Here is a 20739-nt window from a genome sequence, read left to right on the forward strand (position 1 = left end):
TGTCCGTTGCTAGCAAGATCCAGTATCTAAAGCTCAACCAGATACACCATCTGGATGGTGGACTGCAGGGTTCTTTAGAACAGGAAGGATATGATATATCTAGGGGAGGAGGAAGTGGCTTGAGTAGAATATACCGTGGCAGAAAGTCTTTGCTTCAGGCTCCGGGTTCTTTTGGAGCAAGGGCAATTAAGTCCATTTGATTTTCTAAGAGACTCTGGCCTGAACTCGCCTTTGCGGGGGAGAAAGGTTACCATTTATATATCTATTCTCCCTTTGACGAAAGCGTACACTGGGTTGGGAGAACGGGAGGCACTTAGATAATAGACATTCAGCCTTGGTCATGGAATGAGCAAGGACGTTAATCCCAAATCCATGCTTCTGTGATGATAACTCTCGGGGGTTTCGACACAAGCCTGAGTAGAGGCCGCGGACTCGTGGGCGAAGCAGCCCTGGTTCGGTCACCTCTAGGTCCCTTTTCTGAGTCGCGAGCGTCTACTTTAATAGGCGGGGCTGGGGCCGGCTGGGAGTCCGCGGCTTTCTACGTGTCGGGGGCGGGGCTCTCAGACGGCGCCAGCAGCATGGCCGACCGAACCACGGCATCCTCAACCTCCCTCAGCCCGGGGAGCCGAGCTCGGGCCGGGGACGGCGGGGGTCTGCGGGTCTCGGCTCCAGTCACCATGGACAGCTTTTTCTTCGGTACTGAGGGAAAGAGGGTTTGAGGGTGGTGCTGGGGCTGAGGAAGAAGAATGCAGGTGGGTGCACGACTTGGGTGGGAGCCAAGGGGGCCTGGCACAGGGCAGCTCGAGAAGGGGCAGCGAGAACCCTGACCCAGATGTGCGGGGGCGCCTAGGGCCGAACGCCTACGTGTTCCTGAGAAGGCCGTGTAAATGGCTCAGTTCCTGGCAGCACCTAACAGGTTTGGAGAACACCGCCCGCCTGGCTCCCCCACCGCCCCCACCAGCTTCTGCCGCACACTCCCACAAACTCCTCATCTCTTCCAGGTTGTGAGCTCTCCGGCCACACCCGCTCTTTCACTTTTAAGGTAGAGGAGGAGGAGGATGTGGAGCACGTGCTGGCTTTGACCATGGTGAGAGATCGGGAAGGGGAGAGGTAGTGAGTACTCGACCTGAGCTGGCAATTGCTGGGTCTCCACCCGTCCACCCACCTGTCCTCCTTAAGTGGGAGTCACTGACGCTGCCTAACCCTCGCATGGGCTGCTCCCCTGCCCAGGTGATCCAGGGACTCCCTTGAGGCTGGGCAGTTCTAGGGTAGATGCCTCCATTGTGGTGTCAACCCATGCTTGGGGAGACGGCGAGGCCCTCTGTTACCCTCCTAGCTCTGCCTCACCGATGGGGCCAAAGATGAGTGTAATGTGGTAGAAGTTGTGGCTCGGAACCATGACCACCAGGAGATTGCAGTCCCTGTGGCCAACCTCAAGTTGTCCTGCCAGCCCATGGTGAGTTCCCAGGCCATACCTTGGAATTGGGAAATAGGAATCGAGAATTTCAAGATTCAGCACAAGATGGGGTAGGCCAGTAGTCCCAGCCTTCATTCTTGTCTTCCCCCCAGCTCAGCTTGGATGACTTCCAGCTCCAACCGCCTGTAACCTTCCGCCTGAAGTCAGGTTCTGGTCCTGTGAGGATCACTGGGCGGCACCAGATTGGTGAGCCCTCTCTTTTGCCTCCAGTGGACTCTATCAGGTGTCCCCCCTACTCCACACTCCTGCCTCATCCCAGCCTTGTCTCTCATTACAGTTCCCATACAGCCCCTTCATGATGTGTCCTTTACTTTATATTCTAATCAAGCTTACTTCCTTCATGGAACCTGTCCCAGCTTCTCCAGGATCTGGCTCTTTGTCACGTAGTTTAGTATCAGGTTCTTCCCGTGTAGATCATAAGTTCTGGGAGGTTAGGGTCCCTGAAAGCCTAGCATCAGAGACCATGAATAAATATGTGGTGTGAAGGTGGTTTGATTTAATCTTTTCTCCCCTCCTTTACTGCTTGTGTGTTCACTAGTTACTACAAGCAATGATGTTTCTGAGGAAGAAGAGGGGAGTGAGGAGGAGGAAGCTGAGTTGTGTCCTATCATGCCTGCCAAGAAGCAAGGGGGCAGACCCTAGTCCTCCTTGGTGAGTAGGGGGAGGGGTGCCCAGCAGGGCCTGGAAGGAGACAGGAGGAGCAGGTGACAGCCCAGATGCTGATCCTTTGTTTGCTCTCCTCAGGTCAGCTAGCTGCCTTCCACATGTGCCATGAACCATGTTCCTGTACAAGTTTCAAGAATTTTAAGTGTGTTTTCTCCATTGAAGAGGAGGGTTGGGATGGAGTGGGATGAGAGTCTTGGCCTGGTGCTAGGAGAGAGGGAATCCCATTCTCCATAGAGCCCTGGTAGTCTTCTAATCCTATACCATGCCTGGGGCTTCCCTTTTCTCTGGGAGTAAGAGGAACTCTGTACTTCTGTCCTGTTCCTTTTTCCCCACTTACCTATGAGGCTGGAGGTCAGCATCTGAAGCTCAGGACTACACTTTAAAAAAAATAGTTTGTACATTTTTGGATAAAGGTTGAAATAAAGTGGTGTGGAGGTGTTCTGCAACTCATTTGTGCTTCTTTCCCTGCTGGGGTGGCATTCCCCTAGGGACCACCAGGTGGCACTGTGGCAGCACCGAGGGTGGCCCTGGACCTGGAGTTGAGTGGGGAAATGTGGGATACTACTATTCCCAGGGCCAAGCCAGGCTTGGGCCCCAGCTGCCTCGCTAGAAGAGGACCTCCCAACACCAACCCTATTCCCAGTCCCTACAGGTGGGGGAGGGCCTTCCCAGGAGGTTATCAGCATCCAAACAAGGGGTCTGGGCCTCTGTCAGCACTCAGGCTGATGGGCAGGGGGGCAGATAAGGTGGCTTAAGCAGCCCAAGGAATGTGCATCCCTAGCCCCATGAGAGGGCCTGTGAGGGAGGCAGTCTTTGCTCCTTACAGTCCTGCAGGTCAGCTCTGAGCTGGTCTGGCCCCTTAGAAACCTGATTCCGGGGGCCAGATGGAGGGGGCTGGCTAGATTGGGTGACAGGGAAACCAGAATCCGGGTGGCCTGGCATATGGGGGCAGAGAGGGGCCTCTGGGATTCAGCTTCCTGGGATAAGGGGTTACTGCTTACCAGCACACTTATTGGTCAGGGGGGTCTCTGGTACTTGGAATCAGGTGGTTCTGGGACTTGGCTGTTAACTGTGCCAGGAAGAGAAAGGGATGTTGTCTGATTTGAGGATAAGTGTGTATGTGACCAATTCCAGGGTCAGCAGTTCAGCAGCTGTGTTGATGGCTTGCCTCAATGACCACAAACAAACAAACAAACAAACAAACAAAAGGTTACCTCCTGAGACAGCCTGGGGCCAGACATACTGAAGATGGACAGAGGATAGTACCCAGTGGGGCCAGGCCCATTCCCTCCCACACCCACTGCTGTGCAAATGGGTGAACAAGTGGGAGAGGTTCCTATATAATATTAAGGGGCTAGCTAGTATTGGGGCAGGTGAGTAAAAACTATGGGGAGAGTGCCCCCACAACACTGAAAAGCACTAACTCTTCAACACATCTTTATAGAAAGTTCCCTCCTCGCTGTGGTGTGAGAGGTCCAATTTTTAAGCTCCCTTTTTCCTCAAGTTGAGGATGAAGAAAAACAATCCTCTGTGTTGCAGTGATCAGGGTCCCAGGCCCCTTTCTCCTCTTCAGGAAGACTTTCTGGACCTGTTCCCACCTGGAACTGCGATAGAGGGGACAGCCAGGCATGGGGCCATTCACCTACCCAAGGCAAGGGATGAGAAGGGAGGGGGAAGGTGGAGTTGGTGCCCTCTAGTGGGCGAGGTTGAAGCCGCCTGAGACCATGCGCCTCCCCATGCCACTGCACTAGGGGCTCCAGGCTTCTGGGCGGCCGAAGTTGAGGTGGAAAGCTAGGGAATTAGTCACAACGGCTGACTTCGTTCGTTCATTCATTCACGGAACGTGCTCCTATTAGAGCCCTTCCCTTCCTCTTCTCGCCTATAGCCTCAAAAGTCTTTGACACGTGGTGGGTTGGAGGCACCGGAGACAGCCTGAATGCAGCCAACAGTAATCTTTTGCGGGAAGCCTCCCCAGCTAACCCATTGACCACGGCGCGTGGCCCCCCGCGCGAGGTCGCGGATCGCTCTTTGTGTGCCTTGACTGTTTTGGAGGGCCACCCTGCTGCCTTGTCCGGCGCCGAGGGCGCTCCTGCCCTCAGTGGGACCCAATCCTAATCTGCCTCTTCGCCAGGAGTTTCCTGGCTCGATGGGGCGCCGCGCGGACAGAGCTAGGAATTGTTTTGCTCCTTCCCTGCCCCTGTCTCTCCCCGATGCCCATTTCTGCGCTGTCAGCGCACAGTAGGAGCGCTGCCAATTCACTTTGACCTCTGAGCGATGAGGGCCGAAGGCTTATTAAGGAAGGGGTTTGCAGACCGCTGGAGGAGGGGCATGAGTATATTTGGGGGACGAACGGGAACGATTCCCAGACTGGGGCCCGAGGTGCTTAAAACTGCCTCGGCGATTTGCATTTGAGCTATTGGCGGAGAGTTCGCGGCGCTTTGAACGCCGGGTGCAGGAGGCGCGCGCTGGAACGAACCGCAGTCCTGGAGGCCTGCGCCGGATGGTGTGGATTTGAGCAGCCCTGGGTTGGTCGGGGGGGCGAGGGATGCGTTTGGAAAGAGGCTGAAGATGTGTGTTTGGGTCCCCTCGAGGGCGTGTCTGAGGAGAGGGGCTGTTTGTGTTGGCGAGGAGTGTGTGTTTGTGTTTGCAAAAGACGAGGGAGTGTGTGTGTGCGTGTGTGCGTATTTGTGTTTGCAGAGTGTGAGGGCCGCCGGGAAAGGTGGCCGGGCTGTCACTCAGCGATCAGGTTGACAGGCGCTCCCTATTCAGGGTCAGGGAGCTCTGATTGCACATTCAAGGAAACAAAATAGCAATTGTAATTACGGGGCTTTGATAAGATAAAGGAAGGAGCGAGTTGGCCGGGCTGTGAGCAAGCGAGGGAAAGACCGCTCGCGCGCTCGTGCGCGAAAGAGAAAGAGAGAGAGAGGTAGAGAGAGAGGGGGGGGGGGGGAGAGAGGAGAGAGAGAGAGAGAGAGAGAGAGAGAGGAGAGGAGAGAGAGAGAGAGAGAGAGAGAGAGAGAGAGAGGCCTGCTGGCCCCTACCGGAATATTTCCGTCACTCATGGGGCGTGCCCTCTCAGTATCCACTGTCTGATGCAGAGGTGTCCCCACCTTCACACACCCTCTAGAGACACAGACTTTTGGGGAGATGAGAAGAATCCTCCCAAATTGATGAGGGTCCAATTTGGGAGGGTCCAGTTTGGAGAAAGTTCTCCAAATGTGAAGGAATTCTGGTTCTGTAGAGGTCCCTAGGTAGAGTTTAAGGTGTAGGTCTAAAACCCTGGCCACACTTTTAGGCCCCAGATGCTCATCCCCTCTGGGAGAGAAGGAGGAAGGTGAGTTAAGATTATTGAAATTCAGCCCAGGGCCTTCAGAACCTTCTGGGAACTCCAGAACCAGGGTTGGACCCTGGTCTGAGCTAGGTACTCTAGCCTTCTACCCCCACTCCAGGGAAGAACAGGTGCCTAGGGTGACTCCAGGGCTATACATACTAAGGATGGCCTGGATGCCCTGACCCCTGCTGTTCTCATCAGACTATTTTCAGGGGGCTGGGTCCCTGGTAGGAAGAAGGCCCTTCCATCCTTTGCTCTCCATTTCTCCACTCACTCATTCATTCATTCATGCACACAAGTAAACATTTTCAAGGGCCTACTATATGTAGGGCATGAGGTTAAAATGGTGAGCATCTTGCCTGCTTGAAGCAGTGCAGCTGGGGAGGTAGACATTCAACAAATAGCCTGCAGGCCTCTAAGAAGAGTGCATGCAATAAGGAAAAGAGCTGGGCTGGGCTGCGGGCACTGGAGCCCACCTCACCAGTCTCCCCACAAATGGGTGCACTTCTTAATGGGGTTGAAAGGAAACAGTGCGAGTCCAGCCTTAGCAAGTAAGTGCTCCGTAAATGGTGGTGCTATGATTATTAACTGTTGGGGGAAGGGGGAAGGCAGTCTTCCTCTGGAAGCCTCTCATCTGAGATCGAAATGCTCAGCCATTATTCATTATTCATTCACTGAATACTAATTGTAGAACAACCCTGCCCTGCTCTGTGCCATGAGCTGCAAGTTTCAAGCTAGTAAGACATGGTCCTTTCTTGAGGGTCTGTCTGGCAAGAACCAGATGAGTGAACAGACTCCTGGAGGGGAGTGACAGGTAGGCTCAGGAAATCTTCCTCTCTGAAGAAGGTTGAGATCTTGGGACAAGTCCTCTGACTCTGTTTTCCATCTGTACACTGCTAAGTTAGCGTTATGGCTGCAAGTGGGAAAGGTAGGAAGGTGGAGCACAGAGAAAGGGAAAGTAGGCAGAACATGGCTGGGCTGCTGGTCAAGGGCCTGCCTGCTGCCTCTGGCCTGATGGCTTCATCCCAGCCCCTCCAGCCCAACTCCCAAGGACATGGGGGGCCAGTGGGGCAAGGGAGTTTGTGGGTGAAGGCAACAGCTGGCTAGGGCACCAGTGGCTCCACCTGCTCTCAGAAATATCTATCCCAGAGCACTTCTGCCCACCCAGGCTGCTCCCGAAGAAGCACCATGGGTTAGGGTTTCCAGAAGCACCTGGCAGGAAGCAATGAGGGGTGGGGAAGGCTTAGACAAGTCCCTACCTTCTTTCGTTACCCTTCCCCTGCACCCTGCAGTTGTCACAAAACACCATTCTATGTCTAGTACACACTAGGTGTGTTAATATCTGTTAAGGCATGTAAATACTTCGTAAGTGCACAAATAATGGAACTCTCAGGACAGTCTGGGCAGCCTGGATTTAAGTCTCTTCCCCAGGTAAAGCAGCTGAGAGCAGTTATTTTTGCTCCCTCTGCCTGGTGCTTTGGGGGAGCAGCAATGACTGTGGGTCCTGCCAGAGACCTTTGGGCTCACCCATATCAGTGGCTCATAATTCCTCTCAAGCTTGAGGCTAGTGTGTGGGGGACAGGGGCAGGGGTGATGGTGATGATGGGGAGGGAAGGCAAGGAGACATTTCTCCCTAGCAAGGCCTTCTTCGAGGCTGAGCGAGACAGCTGAAAACTGCAGGAAGGGGTTCTCAGCATAAAGATGGGGGGTCGGGGACCCGGCGCACACGCATGCACTGAGACGAGCGCACAGCCATTCATAGCAGCGTTAGCAGTTGCTTCCAGGGGGCACGGAGCCCAAGCACACAGTAGGTGGCTCCAGAACACACCGCGTAGCCTGAGGCAAAAGCAGACCCCACAGTGGAGACTAGGCATCTTGCGACTCAGGCTCACTGGCGGTCTAGGAAGCTCCAGCCGAGCGGGCAGCCTGAGGCGCCCCCCATTCTTGTGTGTCCAGACCCCAAGAGCGCGCGAGGGGTCTGGCCCGGGTTGGGGGAGGCGCCCCCACGGGCCGCCCCGGCCCTTCCCGCGGGTCCCCAGACCCCTCCCCTAGCCCAGACCCCCAATCCCAGACCCGCCGGCCGCCCCGCCCCGGTCCGCCCCGCCCCCGCCCCGGGCTGCGTCCCGGCCCCAGCTCCCAGCCGGGGGCTGCGGGCTCCGGCCGCCCGCCCCGCGCTCCCCCCTCGCGCCCGGTGCGGCGCCCCCCGCCCCCACCCCCCCCCCTCCCTTCCCACCTACCCACCCACCCTGCCGGCCCGTTACCCTCCCGCCTGCTCCGGCTTCTAAGCAGCCAGCGGCCACCGGCTCTGGCAGCGGCGCAGAGCGAGTCAGCGCGGCACGGCGCGGCGCGGCGAGCTCGACATTCCACGGGACCCGCGGAGCCGCGTCGGGATCGCCGCTGGGCTCTCGCCCTCGAGCCTTCCTCGGTCGCCGCCGCCTTCGTCTTGTCCCTCGTGGCCGCCCGCGGGCCGGCGTGATCCCTCTGGGGCTCTCCGTGCTCCCCGGGCCGCGCGCCATGGGCAGCCCCCGCTCCGCGCTGAGCTGCCTGTGAGTACCGCCGCCGCCCGCGTCCCCGCCCGGCCCGCGCCGTCGCGCCCTCTCCGCTTACCCCGCGCCCTTCTCTCTCCCGCCCGCTTTTGTCTCCCACAGGCTGTTGCACTTGCTGGTTCTCTGCCTGCAAGCCCAGGTAAGGCGCACTGCGCAGAGGCGGGGGCCGGGCGGGCGAACCGGGGACGCCGGTTGGCAAGATCGGGCAGGAGCATGAGGACTGACCTTGCGGCCAGCGCGGCAGGGCTGGAAGGAACCTTAGAATTCAGCCTTGAACTACCCCCGAGGAGGAGCTAAGGAACAGAGAGGCAGCGTCCTGCCTAAGTTCACACAGCTAGTGAGTGGCGAGGCAGGAACCCAACGTCTCAGAGTCCAGCTCTGTCTCCTACGCATCCCAGCCAGGTTAGGGTGGATGGGGAACTCTATAGACTGCCACAGGATGGAGGCAGCTGGAGTCAGGGGCTTTCGTTGTCAGAAGTTTCGGTGACTGCCCCCAGTATAGGAGGGACCCTCTCTGTGGCCCTCTAGGGAGACCTGTGGCGGGTTTGGCAGAAAGATCAGGTGCCTAGGCTCCTTGCGCTCACATTTGCTCCGTAAATTTGTCTTTATAAATGTCAGGGGTCGGGTAGCGCTGCCTTTCTGCTTAAGAGCGCCCTGCTCTTCTAGGAAGGCCTGAGGAGGGGGAGCCCTGTGCTGGACAGGGAGCTTGCTTCCCTGTCTCTAGCTGGCAGGGTGTCTGGGTTGTTTCCCAACAGGTGGGTCCAGATCCTTCCCCATCCCAGGCTCATTCGAGTTAGACTGGGTCCACCCAGCCTACCTTGGTGGGGGTTGGGGACTGATCTGGCATGTTGGGAGGATCTCCAGACCCTGCCTGCTGCCTGGGACATTGGAGGGTGGTACAGGGCAATGGGGGCCTCTTGGGCCCCTGGGCAGAGTAGCATTATAATGGCGTGTTGTGTATTTTTCAATTTCCTAAAGGTAACTGTTCAGTCCTCACCTAATTTTACACAGCATGTGAGGGAGCAGAGCCTGGTGACCGATCAGCTCAGCCGCCGCCTCATCCGGACCTATCAGCTCTACAGCCGCACCAGCGGGAAGCACGTGCAGGTCCTGGCCAACAAGCGCATCAATGCCATGGCAGAAGACGGGGACCCCTTTGGTAAGGCGAGCTGCAATGAGGCAGAGCAAAGTTAGCTTGTGGAACATAGCCCCTTCCCCTGGCTGGCCTGCTGTGACTGGACCCACTAGCCCCATCTGCTCTGGCCAGAGGGCCAAGGCTCCTCAGCTCAGAAGCGAAGGAGTTAAGGCAAAAAAGCATCTTGGGGATCAGCTGGAGCAGACAGGGCTAGGGAAGGGACCTTAGGGAGTACTTGGCCCGCAGGTGCCCCTTCCCTGCCCAGCAATGAATGAATCCAGGAATTTCCCTTTATACCTCCCTGTTTCACATACCCCTCCCCAGCTGCAGGTGAGGGCAGAAGGTTCAGGAGGAGGAGGCCCAGGTTTAAGGGAAGCTCTTGAAAGAGGATATGTCACCAGGGCCCACATAAGAAAAGTTGGGAAAGAAAAGGGAGAGAAATCACCCCAACTCTCCCAACTTGGGGGGATGCTGTGGAGCTTTAAGTACTTTGATCAGAAGGGTCAGTTACACATGGGGACTAAGCTTGGAAAGGGGCCCTCTCTGCTCCACTTACCCAGGAACCCGAGCGGGGCTCCCGACTCCCGTGGGGTGGTGAGTACAGGGAGCTACTGCAGGGCAGAGAGGCTGAGGACTGATTGATTTCTAAAACATTCAATATTCCTGCCTTGAAACAAGGCCAATTTCCAGAGTCCTGGACATACCAAGAGAAAAGCAAGCCCTCTGGGCAGTAGGTGTTGTTTTTAGAGAGTGATTATTGTGAGTTTAAAAACCTTTAAATAATGACCAAGTTAAACAAGCATGAAAGGAGAAGGGAAGACTCTATTAAAATGTAATAAAAAGGTGAGGCATTTTAAGAGCTAAGAAGAAAAATGAAGAATGATATAAAACAGAAAAAGAACGAGCCTTTTTTCAGATGTGGAGTTTGAAAGGAGTTGCAAGTCTGTAAATGTTAAAAAAGAGGTTCAAGATTGTTCTCTATGAATCTCTGGAGAGACCCCCGCGTCTGGCAGAGCGATTAAAACTCTTCTTACTTTCACCTTTTTTAACATTTCCTGAATACTTTCTCCTCTTCTCGAGCCAGTTTGGGGGATCGAGTATGTCTCACTGCATTTTTTCTGCATCGACGTAGCTGACTTCCCTTCAAAGCTGGAGAAGGAGACATAATTTTCCTGGGATAAATCTGTCACTGGGGTGGAAGAATAGGTTTGAAAATGTTAAGCTTTCCAAAAGCCCAGCCGGGAAAGCCGCTGTAAACTGCGGCCCCAGCTCCCCAGATCCATCCAGGAAGGAGAGTGGGGGCTCTCTGTGGTGAGGTAGGGGCAGCCTGCCTGGTGGCCAAGCTCCCCCACTGGGCTGGCAGGGCCAGGCTACAGTCCCTTTGTCCCTCCAAACTGTCTGCATGCTGCCCTTCTCAGCTTCCTAGGAGAGGGAATGAATGTCTTGCTCCTCCTGGGTTTGTTCCACTGGAGCAAATGGTCTAGCATCCTTGGGTATTGAGGGGAGAAGAGGAGGGCTGAGCTGGCTGTGGAGGAACTTCCAACATCAGAGGTCTGATGCCCACTTCTCTCCTTAGAAGTATAGGAGGCTTCCCAGATTCTCTGGTCCCTGCCTGCTGCCGGGCCCCAAAAGCAGAGGCTAGGGTATGCAGCCAGGACAAGAAGAGTCTGGGGGAGAGCCACAAAGTTCCTGGTTACTTCCTTATGCCCTGGGAAGGAAGAGAGAGGTCTGCTCCATCCCTCTCTGTTCCATTTGGCCAGAATTCTCAGAGAGGATCTTCTTGCCCCTTCTCCAGTCAGTGTCCTTCTTGGCCCTTAAAAGCAGCTGCTCCTTGCTCTGGAAGGCAGACCAGGAGAGGGACGAGCGGACTGGCTGGGTCCAGGAGGAGGTGGGTGGGAGGGGAGATGACAGCTGCATTTCCCTGGCTGACTTGGAGCCTGACTGAGGACTTGGCCACTGAGTCCCAGTTCTGTGTTTATTGAAGAGGGGTGGTCACAGGCTGGGCAGTGGGGGCTGCCCTGCTCACCTTGGTGCCCATCTTCCACCCCCCCTGCCCCAAGCAGCTCATTTCAGGGACAGAGAATGTGCCACCTTATCAATACAGGTTGGGAGGCAGCCCTGGGAGTCTCAGAACTGTTTTCTCAAGGGAAAAGGCTGGGTCTACAGTAGAGAGGGCAGGAGACCAGCCCCTTCTGTCCCATCCCAGACAGCTAAGTCAGCCCTTACTGCCTTCTTGGGGACAGCCTCAAAAGGAGGAGTTATGCAGAGTGTAAGGGGCCGGGACTTCTGCGGCCCGTTGGCTATCTAAGGGGAGGGGAAGAGGTGGAGGAAGAAGGTACAAAATTCAGCAGCCTGTATCTCTGCTTTCCAGACTGAGAGGCAAGCACACCTGATATTCTCCCCTCCTCATCCACAGAAAGTGTTTGGTCCCTGGGGTGAGAAGTCCAGCTGTGATGGAGGTTGAAAGAAAAAAGACTATTCAGTTGATTTCTGAACACTGGAGCTGGGGACTGTGGTTCCTGGAAAGCAAGGGGAAGAGGCAGGATCCTCCGGGTGCTGGAGGTCCTGGGAAAGCTGTGGCTATGGGCCACGTGTGTTGGAAGAGCTGTCCTCATCCCTATTGCCTTCTCGGCAGAGCAGGGGTGGGGCCAAGGCTGTGAGAACCTGAAGTGCCAGACACAGGAGAGGGTGCTTTCACATTGGCATCAGGACTGACAGTCACCACTGTACCCCAGATGTTTGTAAGCCTATGTGAAGCATGTGCACAGAATATTTTGTGTTGAAATGATCCGCAGAAGAAATCTCTTGATTAGCAGAACTCTGTTCGTGAAGCCCTGACATAAAAGTTATTACTCTGTTCTTAAAAGAGGGTGTTTTCAGTTTGATGGCCGCAAACTGAAGAACCCAGTTTGTACACCATGATCTCATCCATTTCCCTCTGTAAACCCAGGTGAGGGGGGCCTGAGGTGCAGAAAAGGGACTTAACCTTTCCCAGGGTTGCGCAGCGCATTAGTAGCTAGCCTGGAGGCAGAGCCTGCCCTTAGAGCAGTTGGTGCTGGGATGTGACTAGTCTGTGGACCAGTTGGGGTGAGGATGTGGAACAGTGGGGGTCAAGGAGCTTCCATTAACTATCCTTGTACCTTCCCTGCCAGCAAAACTCATTGTGGAGACAGATACCTTTGGGAGCCGGGTTCGAGTCCGTGGAGCTGAGACAGGTCTCTACATTTGCATGAACAAGAAGGGGAAGCTAATTGCTAAGGTGAGGCCCCAGAAGGAAGGGGGGACCCTGGGGCCTAGGGGGTTTGGGCTGGGCTGGCTGAGCTCTTCTAGGGTCCCAGTAAGGTGGGCAGTGACTCCCAAGGCCACCTTGGAGTCCCCTAATGTTTGTGGGGGGAGGTGAGGGAGAAAGAAACTGCTTGAGAGATGAAAAGCTATAAAGGCAAAGGAGGAGGAAGGCAGGCTAGGGAAGGGGCTGGGTGTGGGGGGGTAGGTAAATTCCATATATCTTTTTAACAAATCGCCAAATTGCTTTGCTATTATGTCCAATTACATGGTACCAGCATTTGGAATGTTCAGTAAGCCGCAGGCCCAGCCCCTCGGCCGAGCTCTAAAATGGCCCCATTAGTCACGGCTCTTCTTCAGCCCTGAGCTCCCCGCTTCCTGGGCTTCTCCAGCTTGGGGCTCAGTGTCTCCTGGAGGGCCTCCCCTCCCCCATAAGGTGGCTGCCCTGGGGCCAGGTCTGGACTCCTGAGAGGCTGAGGTGGGCAGGTGGGGAAACGGGTGCTAGCAGCCTAGGCCAGACTGGTGGGCAGGAGGCCAAGGCAGGCAGGGTCCGGACCCCCCTCTCTGCCTTTCGGTGTTGGGGCCCAGCTCCTCCGTAGACAGCCATGTGTCACTGCTGCCGGGGAGCACAGGAAGTTGCCGGGTGGGCTGCTGGCTGTGAGGGATTAGAGAGCCGGTGCCTGGGCAGCGGGTGAGGCTGCAGCTTCTGCCCACCCTGCCATCTGCTGGGGTGCCCACCTGCTGTCCGAGGCCGCCTGTCCTCTGCTTCTGATGGGGGGGGCCCGGACAGAGCCCAGTAATGCCGCTTCTGGCCCCCCCTACCTGCAGAGCAACGGTAAGGGCAAGGATTGCGTCTTCACGGAGATCGTGCTGGAGAACAACTACACGGCCCTGCAGAACGCCAAGTACGAGGGCTGGTACATGGCCTTCACCCGCAAGGGCCGGCCCCGCAAGGGCTCGAAGACGCGGCAGCACCAGCGCGAGGTGCACTTCATGAAGCGGCTGCCGCGCGGCCACCACACCACCGAGCAGAGCCTGCGGTTCGAGTTCCTCAACTACCCGCCCTTCACGCGCAGCCTGCGCGGCAGCCAGAGGACTTGGGCCCCGGAGCCCCGATAGGCGCCCGCCGGCCCCTCCCCGCAGCTCCCAACCCGGAGACGCTCGTCCTGTGGGAGCTGGAGAGCAACTCAAGCGGATGAGGTCTGCGCTGCTGAAGGCTGGGCGCGGCTGGGCGCGGCTGGGGGGGCCTGAGTTCTAGTTGTCCATACTTGTTTGCTGTTGGTTTTTTTTTTTTTAAACAAAAGAGAGGCTCTATTTTTGTATTCCACTTGGCTGTGGTGTCTGTCTTCTTAACTCTCGGGAAGGCTAGTTAGTGGCCTGGAGGGGGATTCCCTGAGGGGGTTGGGAGGGGGCTGCTTTTTCAAGTACAGCAGAGGGATCCTAAGACCCCAGTACCTGCAGGGCAGGCTCCCAGGCAGCCAGGGACTCCGCTGCACCCCCAGGTGGGGACAGGGAGGAAAGGGTCTAGTCTTGGATGAGGTCTTTTAAGGTGGGTGTCTATGGAGGGTGGCTGTGTATTAGTTGCTATTAAATGACTGAAATATTTAACTTCCGTATTAAAAATGAGTGTTGGAGAGTAAGTCCTGCTGGGATCAGCGCCCTCCCTTTGCTCTGCCCCAACTGGCAGGTGGCTGGGAGATGCAGCACATCAGGCACCAGCTCTGACTGTAGCCTCCCCTGAGCCTGAGTAAGACCTTGTGCCTGTCATTGTCACTGGAGGGATTTTCCTGGTAAGAAGCAGGGAAGGGGGCAAGAGCAGGTTCTTAGCTGGCCCTGGGAGCTCTCAGACATGGACCTTCTACCTCTTAACAGGAGTCTTTGCCAACACTTCCCCAGGCCACCTCTGGGACAGAAATGATGGCTCTGCTAGGACCAGAGCTGCACTCATGGATTCAGTGAGTCTTTAAAAAAGTGTCTCTGTGTGTGCCTGGATCTGTGTGGGAGACAGGTAGGAGATGCCAGAGTCAGTTCTTACTGAGTGTCAGGCTCAGAAAAATGAAAGAAAAGGGCACTTGCCAAGGTCCAAGGTGGGGACATGTTGGAGAGGAGGATGCCTTGGCATGTCACCAAGGATGGTGTTGACAGTTGTGACACAGAATGTCAACTTTGGGAGATCAGGATAGAAAGCCATGAGAAGAAGGTGCGGAACTCGGGTGCTGCAGAAGGGCCCAAGGGAGTCATCCAGGGAAAGGATGCACCCACCTTGGAGAGATGGGGCCTAGAGAGAGAGGAGCTGGGCATGGGGTGGGAAGAGAAGCTCACAGGCCAAGCACAGAACTCAAACTCTGGCCTGAAGGAGAAGCAGCAGTAATAGGGCAATAGGTTAGAAGAACTAGCCCACGAAGGATGACTGCTATGGTGACGGTAGAGCAGGTCACGGTGGGGCAAAGGGGTGTGGGTTTGGATGTGGAGTGTTGAGAGTAGCATCACCCCGCACTGAAGAAGAGCCTGAGCTGGGAGGCAGGAGACCCCTTGAGGGCGGAACTGGCTCAGTCTTCGTAATTGTCACCTTGGATTCTTTCCACTTCTACTGCCTTCTTTGGGGATGCCCCTGGGCTGGTCCCACCATCCAGCCACTGGGCCAATCCAGAATCCCCTTCCCTGTGGACCTCTGTTCTTTGGGACCGTCTTTGGTTGGAGGGAACCCCAAGGCTTCCTAACCATGTGAGCCTCCCAGAGTTGCAGGCTCAAGCCATCCAGGTGGATTAGGAATTCCAGGGGTTAGTGGGAAGCCTTGGGTTGGAGAGGTTGGGGATACCCTGGGGTCTGTCCACACACCTCTTCTGGCCTGCTCTGGGGACAGACGAGGCTTCTCCTGGAGCATAGACACTGGGGTTGTGGGGAGGGGTCTCTAGACATCTCTCTTCCAGCTTCCCCAGCTCTTAATGCCTTCTCCTCTGCTCCATTCCCTCCCCTCCCCCTTTAATTAATTCTGGTGAGCAGCCTGGCTTTATTGTGCAAGGAGCTGGGGTCTCACTGTGGGAAAAGTCACACCTTCTGAGCAGCTTCTGATGCCATGCAAATGAAGAGACCGTCCAGGAAACGCTTTCATCTGCACGGCCGCCGCCTGTCCAGCCCCCAACCCAGTAATTACCCACATTTCATTTGTTTGAGAGCAATTCCTGAGGGTAGGAGGGAGTCTGGGGGGGTGGAATGTCAGGCTGTCCGCCCTGTGATCCTGGCCACAAAGTAGGGCCAAGCTGGGCCAAGGCTGGTCACTGGCTAGCCCAAAGCTACTTCTGAAGCCCCCAGGCCAGGGATGCCCTGGTTGTACTGTGCCATAGTTGTGACAAGGGAGAAGAGATCGGCTGTCCAGAGAGCCAGACCTGCCTTATAGGGAGGAGAGATGACTGATGGGTAGGGGAAGCAGAGGTGGAGATATGCTCCTTGAGGCTGCTCGAGGCTTTGGGAAGGGGGTTGACTTCCTATAGGACCCAAGGCCAGGACTCATGGGAGCAGAGTCCAGAGCAGTGGGGCTAGGGTGGGCTGGAGCACCCATCACCTTGTTTATCTTTGTGTCACTGCCTTCACAGAGCCCTAGCTAATGGGGTTTTACAGCCCACTCAAGCTGCAACTGGCCAAGAATCAATCATTACCGGCACTTAGTGGTTTGATAGTTAACAGCCTGAACTGAAGCCAAACTGGTTGTTAACTGTGATAACAACTGATTTCAAGGGGTTATTGCCGGCCCAATATGCTCAGCCCATTTATTTCAGGGAAAACAAGCAGGGAGCTGTTGCAAGGCCCAGAAAAGGGAGGAGGACTGGGCTTCCTTAGCCAAAAGGTCTGCCACTCTGTCTCAGAGTGGGTGCTAGCCGTGAGGGCCCTTGGGGATGGCTGAGGCCTGCAGGGACCCTTGACTTCCCAGAGCTCGCCGAGGACCTGTGTGTGGGTCCAGGTGAGACTCACACAGAAAGCCCTCTCCCAGTCTCCCTTCTCCTCAGTCTCTACTCCTGCTGCCTCTCTCCTTCCTCTGCTTATAGCAGCACTTCTGGCAAGGTCCTCAGAGGAACCAGCTCCCCATGAACAGGAGCCCCGACCCAGTGCCCAGGCCTCCACTTGTCCCTACCCAGCAGGTGGGCCAGACCCCTTTACCCATTCCTCCCTCACCTGGGAGCCCACAGCCCTGCTAAGGCCAAGCCAGAACCTGGCCTTTCATTTCAAAGCCAGCAGACCCCACCTAAGCCTTGAGGAGAATGAGTGAGAATGCTCTCCTCTTACTCCACCAGGTCCTGCCCATCCCTACCATCCACCCTCACTGGGTGGCTCTGACCACACATTGTTCGGGAATGCTGCTGCAGCACAGGACCAAGCAGTTCTCTGTCATCTACAGACCCACAGCGTGAGGCCTGGGAGTCCCACAGTCAGTGCCAGAGCTAGTGCTGGGAATCAGGTCTTACTTCCCAGACCCAGGCTGCCTCTTGAGGGCTGTAGGTCTTTCCCTAATTTCATTCACTCATTCGATTTATTGAGTGCCTATTATGGAATAGGCTCTGTTATGGGTAGAGGAGACAAAGCAGGAAATGAGACAAGAACCCTGCCATTATGGAGCTCATATTCTAGTCGGGGGACAGGGTAGATAGGATATTAGACACGGACAACCACTAGAGAGAAAAATGCAGAGATGGGGATGAGCATGAAAGGTAGTGTAGTAGCAACTTTAAATAGGGTGGTCACAGGAGGCCTCACCGAAAACTTAATGTTTGAGTAGACACCTGACTGAGGTGAAACATTCAGACACCTGGGGGAAGAGCCACTCAAGGAGAGAGAACAGAGGGTGCAAAGCTTTTTGCATCAGAGGAAGAGGAAGGTGGCCAGTGAGGCTGGAGCAAAGTGAAGGGAGGATATGGGGGTGTGTGGCAGTGGGTGTGTGGTACGGGAGGGGTAGAGAATGCTGGAAGCTGAGATGAGGCTAGAGAGAGAGAAGAGGTGGTGGTGGCAGGCAGATCATGCAGGGTCACTGAAAAGATTTTAGTTTTGACCTTGAATGAGACAGCCGACCATTGGATATTGAGCAGTAGAGTGACATGATCTGCAGGAAGGTTGAACAAGATTGCTTTGGCTGCTCTGTGAAAAATAGATAGTAGTGGGACATGTGAGACCACTTAAGAAGTTACTGTAGTAACCTAGGCAAGAGATAATAGTGTTTTGAAGGTGGTGAGAAGAGACTGGAATTTTGGACTTTTTTCTTGCAAGTAGGGATGACAGGATTTGCTGATGAATTTGGATGTGGGCTGTAAGAGAAGGAGAGGAGTTGAGAGGTTTTCAGGGTTTCCAGCCTATGCAACTGAAGGGATAGAGGGAACATTTACTGAGAGGGAGAAGATTCCAGGAGGGGCAGATTTGGATGGGAAGAGTAGGAGTTTAGTTTTGGACATGTTAACTCTGAGCTGACTAAATAAATATTCAAGTGAAGATGTTGAGTAGCATTTATGTATGAGTCTGGAATTCAGGGGAGAGGACTTGTGTGAAGATATAACTTGGGGAGTATTCAGCACTGATGATTTTTAAAGCCCAGGAGATGGAATAGATTTATTAGGGAGTGAACATGGAGAAGCGAAGAGCTCTCAGCCTGAGCTTGGTAGACTCCAAACATCTAGAAGTCAGGGTCAAGGGGGGAGCAGCAAAGAAGATTAAGGAAGCATGGCCCCTGAGGTAGGTGGGAAGAAAACCAGGGAAATGTGGTATCTTGATGATCTAGGAAAAAGACAACAATTTCAGAGCGTGACGCTTAAGGTGGGGTTTGGAAATAGTTTTACTCAACTGTCTTCCTTCCTTCCTACCCGCCACCAACCCAGGATCAAGAGAAAGTAGCCAATAAACAGGGTGGTTTTACTTGACTCTTCTTTCAGCTTTCCCCTGCCTCCCTTCCTGCTGCCTTTACCTCAGATCCAACCCTTCTGCTCATCTGCTTCTCTACGGCCACCACCCTGCTCTAAGCTGTCATCAGCTCTTGTCTTATGGCCACAAGCCCCTAACTGTTCTTCCTGGCTACTCTCTTATCCTCGTACGATCATTTCTGTACTCAGTAGCCAGAATTTCCAAAACACAAATCTGATCATGTTACTCCCACCACATCTAGAATTGAATTTGAACTCCTTTCCATGGCCTGTGTGGTTCCTTCCATGCTCTGGCCACTGGCTGCCTATCTAACCTGACCCCTTAATCACTCTCCTTCTCACAGGCTGCACTCTGGCCGCACCCCTGCCAGCCTCTCAAACTACCCAGGCTGTATCTGTCTCAGGGCCTTTGCACTTGTTCTCTCTCCTCAGAATGCTTTTTCCTGGTGGTCATTGGATGGCTGACTGCTCATTATGTAGATTTCTGCAGTCACTCTCCACTTTATTTTCTTTATTACTCTTACTGCCACCTGATATTGTCTTGTTTTTTACTAACTTGCTTTTGGTTTGTCTATCCCTCCTAAGAAAGCAGGGATTTTTACTTGTTTATTGATGAAATCCAGTGCTTAGAACAGTGCCTGGTGTATCATGGGTTTCTGTAAACTTGGTTAAAGATCAACTAATAAAATGAGAGTAGATTTGGAGGCTGTTGAGTGGAGAGGTGGGTTGGACGTCCTCTGTCTCCAGGAAGTGGGTCAGGCTTGAAATTCCTGAAGGTCAGGGAGACTTGAGGATGGTCCTGGGATGGGTGACCCTCTGAGCCCATTGAGACATGCAGTCTTGCTAAAAGGAGACCCATGGCTGTCCGACACAGGGTCACCCTCATTTTCTCAAGCTGCAATAAATGTCTCTGAAACCTGGACAGATGAGCCTTTAAGCTGGGCCTGTTGGGATGCATGTCCCAGAACCTCCCAAAGTTCTGCTTCCTTCCCTGCCACTGGGTTTCCATAGCAACCAGGGGACTTCAAAGGAAAGAGCGAAGGGGAATTAAGAGCCAGAGAGGGCAGAGGAGAGAGGAGGAGCAAGTGGTAGCAAGACAGATGGGGAACTGGAAGGAACTCTGGGGGATCCCCAAGTCCCATGTCACTGTGCAGGGTTGTACCAATAAGGTCTCTTTAGTTGCCCCTCTTCCCCTCTGGAATCCTTGCTGACCCTCAAGAACTAACTGTCCATCTGGGCAGGCCCCAGAGCTGCCCCTCAGCATGCCGCCTCCTAGCTGCTGGCAGATATGAGGAGGGCTCAGCTCGGTCCTGCTGCCCACGTCCCTGCAGCCTCTTTCTCAGTAATAATGAAATAAGCTGAGGCCATGGATCAGCCTACGGAGCTGTGTTTCTTTTCCCTCTCTTCCTTGGCTGTGGATGGTGGGGAAGATGCGGTGGGGTAGGGGGGAATCAGGGCTTATCTGATGCCAGCTTTGGCACTTGGGGATTAAGGCCCCAGTCACGAAGGATCAGGTGGGCTCTCACTTGGGGTCTGGCTGGAGGTGCTCAGAACAAGGGGCCAAAACTGGACAGTGCTTTGAGGGGCAAGAAGAATCCTGGACAGAGCTCTGCCTGGTTTGCCACCTCCCACTGCCTTGATCCCAGGGAACCAGAAAATGCCTGGGCCTGGGGCCTGGGAGTGGCAGAATGGCAAGCCCTCAAGGAGCCAGGACACCGGGCCCTGAGACCCAAGCCAACTGCTTAGAGAACCAGTCTGTGACTTTCACAGGAGGGAGCAGCCAGGGCTAACACCAAATTCCAGCTCTCCCTCTGTCTGCCCACAGGCACACAGATCCCAAACACCCAGGCTCAAAAACCTCTCCCTTCTTGGATTCCTGTTTCCAGCCTCCAACATTTAATCATTTCAATTTGACAAACCTCAGCTCTTACTAAATGTCTCTCCACAGAAAAAGCCCCCTGTCCCATCCCAACCTACACCATCATATACCCTCTCGTCTCATCTCCCTGCCCCATCTGTCCCTGGGCTTCACCCTCCCCCTCCTGGCCATGCAGCCCTCAGTGATGAAGAGCAAGTCATAAAATATTCATCATGGGTAATACACCATGTAGGATCTGCCTGATCTCAGTTCTGATAGGAGAGGCGGGTCAGGAGGGCGCTGGGTCTTAGGCTTCTGAGGGTTTGGGCTGACTTCTCTCCCTTGGGCTCAAGTTCCAGCCACTTCCATTAAGCCAGGCCTGATCCTCCCTGGTGGACTGGAGGGTGGGGCTGGGGGGTCCTGGGCAGAGCAGAAGATGAGGAGAGGTACTAGCAGTCCAGGGAGGGAGAGGTAGCTTCTAGGGGCACTCCAAGTGAGGCATGACAGGTAGCTGGGTATCTTGCCAATGGGTTTCAGCCCCGGG

General features: G+C 54.9%; 2 protein-coding genes across 2 annotated transcripts; both read left to right on the forward strand.

Annotated features, from left to right (window-relative positions):
• The first annotated feature begins 368 nt into the window (after window positions 1-368).
• NPM3 (nucleophosmin/nucleoplasmin 3) lies at window positions 369-2589 on the forward strand. Its single transcript, XM_017674338.3, has 6 exons — window positions 369-696; window positions 1002-1087; window positions 1337-1456; window positions 1570-1663; window positions 2016-2128; window positions 2222-2589. The coding sequence occupies exons 1-5, from the start codon at window positions 384-386 to the stop codon at window positions 2117-2119; spliced, it is 717 nt and encodes a 238-aa protein (XP_017529827.2). The 5' UTR covers window positions 369-383; the 3' UTR covers window positions 2120-2128; window positions 2222-2589.
• A 5247-nt stretch (window positions 2590-7836) lies between these two features.
• FGF8 (fibroblast growth factor 8) lies at window positions 7837-13665 on the forward strand. Its single transcript, XM_073241673.1, is given in 7 exon segments — window positions 7837-8020; window positions 8123-8195; window positions 8197-8278; window positions 8281-8357; window positions 9032-9179; window positions 12308-12414; window positions 13266-13665. Coding segments are annotated over 7 exon segments (810 nt in total). The 5' UTR covers window positions 7837-7988; the 3' UTR covers window positions 13557-13665.
• Window positions 13666-20739: the final 7074 nt, after the last annotated feature.

This window comes from Manis javanica, chromosome 7 (assembly GCF_040802235.1).
Source record: "Manis javanica isolate MJ-LG chromosome 7, MJ_LKY, whole genome shotgun sequence".
In the NCBI taxonomy this organism is placed as follows: domain Eukaryota; kingdom Metazoa; phylum Chordata; class Mammalia; order Pholidota; family Manidae; genus Manis; species Manis javanica.

Coding starts and splice junctions, on each gene's coding strand:
- NPM3 (XM_017674338.3), top strand. CDS start 384: ATGATAACTCTCGGGGGTTTCGACACAAGCCTGAGTAGAGGCCGCGGA. Junction 697..1,001: donor CATGGACAGCTTTTTCTTCG/GTACTGAGGGAA, acceptor CATCTCTTCCAG/GTTGTGAGCTCTCCGGCCAC. Junction 1,457..1,569: donor AGTTGTCCTGCCAGCCCATG/GTGAGTTCCCAG, acceptor TCTTCCCCCCAG/CTCAGCTTGGATGACTTCCA.